This window comes from Piliocolobus tephrosceles, chromosome 16 (assembly GCF_002776525.5).
Source record: "Piliocolobus tephrosceles isolate RC106 chromosome 16, ASM277652v3, whole genome shotgun sequence".
Lineage (NCBI taxonomy): Eukaryota > Metazoa > Chordata > Mammalia > Primates > Cercopithecidae > Piliocolobus > Piliocolobus tephrosceles.
This window is the reverse complement of record NC_045449.1, coordinates 8,583,320-8,587,232: the sequence shown is the minus strand read 5'-3', so window position 1 is coordinate 8,587,232 and position 3,913 is coordinate 8,583,320. Positions and strand designations below refer to the sequence as shown.

Genomic DNA, 3,913 nt, shown 5'->3' with positions numbered 1-3,913 from the left:
GGTGGCTCACGCCTGTAATCCCAGCACTTTGGGAGGCCGAGACGGGCGGATCACGAGGTCAGGAGATCGAGACCATCCTGGCTAACAAGGTGAAACCCCGTTTCTACTAAAAAATACAAAAAACTAGCTGGGCGAGGTGGCGGGCGCCTGTAGTCCCAGCTACTCGGGAGGCTGAGGCAGGAGAATGGCGTGAACCTGGGAGGCGGAGCTTGCAGTGAGCTGAGGTCCAGCCACTGCACTCCAGCCCGGGCGACAGAGCGAGACTCCGTCTCAAAAAAAAAAAGAAAAAAAAATTATGTGGGTTTTTGGGCTTGGCGGGGAAGGTCTAGAGCACCCAGTCACCTGCCCATATGGCGTTCACCCCGACGGCAGTGAGCGAACAGAGGAGGCCGCCCACGCTCGGCTTCCAGTCCTGCGCGTTGCATCCCATGTTCTCAGGTTCATTCGTCTTAGACCCTGGATGTCCGACCGTGTGCACAGCCAACCTCAAGAATCTGCCATAGAGTGAAGCAGGTTTTATGCGGCTCCGAGAGCCGAGGGCTGGGGCTGGCCCTGGCATTGCTTCCCTCGTGCTTTGCAGGCGAACATAACGACGACTGTGATATTTCAAGTACAGGGACCTGGCGAAGGGCTGGGGTGGCAGATTGTAACTACGTGGCCTTCTATTGGAAAACCCGTCTCTTCTCCCTTGGTGGGAAGGGGCCATGGAGAGCGGCTACTGTTGCCTGCTACCAGGGTGGCCAGGCTCTCATCAAAATCTTCCCTTCCTTCCTTAACCACCTGGTGGTCTGATCGTGTTGTGAAGGTGCGACATCCGTCTTCATCTTCGTGATTTTTAGAGACGTAAAAGGGTAGTACTCTCCAGGATGGGTGTGGTCCTCCATCAGCCTCCACGTCAGAGTCCGCTGCGCTGTGCAGACCCCGTGGGATTGTAGTTAATGTGCCCCTTTGCCCGGCAGCCCTGCTTGGGATCCGTTATTGTTTTCTGTGCCTTGAATGCTTGCCCGTTCATCCAGCCTCCAGGCCTCAGGGGCTCAAAAGAACTCTGCAAGAAGAACTCTGCAATGAATCTGGTCTGGACTTCACCACCTTCTTTTACTTTTCTTCATACAGCTCAAACTTTGGAACAAATACCGAATTTCCAACATTCCATCGCTAATATTCCTCGACGCCACCACCGGGAAGGTTGTGTGCAGGAACGGGCTGCTGGTGATCCGAGATGACCCAGAAGGTAAAACCTCAGCATGTGCATGTGGTCCTTTTATTACCCAGCCCCTCCTCCTCCATGCCCCTCCCCTCATCGCCGTCCCACCGGTAGACAGAGTACTTGTGAAATAGATATACGTGGGCTTACGTGGCTAGAGAATGTCGTCTTGGTGAAATCATAGTATTTCCTAGGACGTGGTTTTAAGATTTTTACAGGGATCTGAATGTCCCTCCTAGGAGCTTTCATTCATGGGCCAGAAGAGATGGAGTCTGCCAAAAGAAGCCCTGCTCGGAGGGCCACGGAGGCTGCGGGAAAGCAGGGAGAGCTCAGACCCCGGCTTCTAGTGCTGCGTCCGTGGCAGCGGCCCCTTCACAGTTAGAGGCAGGCTGAGTGGGGTTTTTCTTCTTTAAAATATGACATAGCAAAGTCCCAGCCCCTCGCATCACTCTCCTGGCCTTGGCGGTGAGTGCACCTGGTTGCGTGGAGCTGTCGTGCCCTGCAGGCCTTGGTCTTGCCGGCCATGTGTGGGCCGTGCTCCTCCAGGTCCCCCTCTCAGGGCCGTCGCCACGGCCTCCTTCCCTCAGGCTGTGAGATCTCCTCCCCTCACTTCATCCATCCAGTGAGACGCTTCAGCCCTACTCACACGTTTTCCCAGTGAACGTGCCACCTCCTTCAAAGAATCGCCCTCAGTAAAAACCAGGGCATGGTGGAACCAAGTGCGAAGCTTTTCCTTTTTTTTTTTTTTTCCTGAGATGGAGTCTCACTCTGTCACCCAGGCTGGAGTGCAGTGGCCGGATCTCAGCTCACTGCAAGCTCCGCCTCCCGGGTTTACACCATTCTCCTGCCTCAGCCTCCCGAGTAGCTGGGACTACAGACGCTCGCCACCTCGCCCGGCTAGTTTTTTGTATTTTTTAGTAGAGACGGGGTTTCACCGGGTTAGCCAGGATGGTCTCGATCTCCTGACCTCGTGATCCGCCCGTCTCGGCCTCCCAAAGTGCTGGGATTACAGGCTTGAGCCACTGCGCCCGGCCCCCTTTTTTTTTTCTTGTTTTTTTTTTGAGACAGTATCTTGTTCTCTCGCCCAGGCCGAGTGCTGTGGCATGATCACGGTTCACTGCAGCCTCGACCTCCTGAGTTCAACTCACCCTCCCACGTAGCTGGGACTGCGGGCGTGCACTGCCACACCCAGCTAATGTTTTATTATTTGTAGAGATGAGGTCTCTCTAGGCAGCCCAGGCTGGTCTCAAACTTTTGAGCTCAAGCAGTCCGCCCACCTCGGCCTCCCAAAGTGCAGGGATCGCGGGGCTGAGCTGCAGGCCCTGATTCCCGTGCGGATTCCTGAGCCCGACCTCCAGAGCATTGTGGATCCCTCTTGTTTCTGGGGAGGCCCGACCACGTGCGTTTCCAACCAGCCTGTGCTCCTCCTTCCCAGCCCCCCGCCACCAGGTGACTTTGAGGCAGCGGGTCCATGAACCGCCCTGTGAGAAAACACTTCAGTTGAGCGGGAAGCATGTTATCAACTCCCCCTACCTGGAGCTTAGGTGTCTTCAGAACGTGGACCATCTGGGCTGGGTGGGTTTTACTCTTTTATTAGACTCAAATTCTCACTTTGTTCCCTGAGCCCATCAAGAGCAATCGAATCAGAATCTCTGGGCTGGGGCCCAGGAGCATGATATTTTTAAATTCCCGAGCTGATTCCAAATGCAATCAGACCTGACAGCCACTGGGATGTGGCGGCTGGGATTGAATCCACAATCCTGGGTATCATTCCCAGGATAATCCACAACCCTGGGTATTGATTCCCGAGGCCCCGAGGCAATGAGCCCCTCGTCAGAGTTACCTGGGGAACCTGTTTCGTTTTGCATGTACATCTTTGTGTTGCTCCTGGGTCTCCAGCCTCAGGATGTGGCCTGGGCATTCGTACTTTTCAAAAGCCCCCGGAAGACAGACCTTGTGACCTTCCAGGTTTGGGAACCACTGCCTGGAGGGCAGGTACTGGCTGTACTTTGATTCCTGTGTTAGCTGCAGATGCTGTGGGTGGGTGTATTCACAAGCACTGTTTGATGATGAAGGTGTCATGCCTGCCGTTCTGAGGCCTCCTGGGGCCCAGGCCATCAAGAAGAGTCTTAACCCTCTTTGACCATCTATCTGTTTTCTGTTTCAGGTCTGGAGTTCCCCTGGGGGCCTAAACCCTTCCGGGAAGTCATCGCAGGGCCCTTGCTTCGAAATAACGGGCAGTCCCTGGAGAGCAGCAGCCTGGAGGGATCTCACGTGGGCGTCTACTTCTCCGCACACTGGGTGAGTGTTTGGCCGCCTGTGGCTCAGACAGAAGGAAGCAGGGACGTGCCCAGCAAGCCCAGCTGTGGTTGGCGTCTGGGGGTGAGATGCACAGGCAGGAATTTCCCGGCCCTGTGGTCTTTTCCCGTGCCCGAGTCCTGCTTGAATAGTGCTTGTGATTATGAATGGAAAAAGCAGCAAGAAATGACTTCTTTGATCTATAACGATAGTCCTCTTTTTTTTTTTTTTTTTCCTGAGACAGAGTTTTGCTCTGTTGCCCAGGCTGGAGTGCAGTGACGCCATCTTGGTTCACTACAACCTCCCGCCTCCCGGATTCAAGCGATTCTCCTGCCTCAGCCTCCCAAGTCGCTGGGATTACAGGTGCCTGCCACCACACCTGGCTAATTTTTGTATTTTTTTTTTTTTTTT

At 54.6% G+C, this 3,913-nt stretch overlaps 2 protein-coding genes across 2 annotated transcripts in view; both read left to right on the top strand.

The window, feature by feature from the left end:
• The window catches only part of LOC113222267 (dynein heavy chain 9, axonemal-like), a 136,432-nt gene that overhangs the window by 131,200 nt on the left and 1,319 nt on the right, over positions 1-3,913 (top strand). The window contains exons 12-13 of the mRNA XM_031934295.1: positions 1,114-1,231; positions 3,372-3,505. Coding sequence (XP_031790155.1) covers positions 1,114-1,231; positions 3,372-3,505 — 252 coding nt within the window. The remainder of the gene's footprint in view (positions 1-1,113; positions 1,232-3,371; positions 3,506-3,913) is intronic.
• Positions 1,118-3,913, top strand: part of NXN (nucleoredoxin) — a 20,544-nt gene continuing 17,748 nt past the window's right edge. Inside the window, exons 1-2 of the mRNA XM_026450479.2 lie at positions 1,118-1,231; positions 3,372-3,505. The gene's annotated coding sequence lies outside the window, so the exon portion shown is untranslated. The remainder of the gene's footprint in view (positions 1,232-3,371; positions 3,506-3,913) is intronic.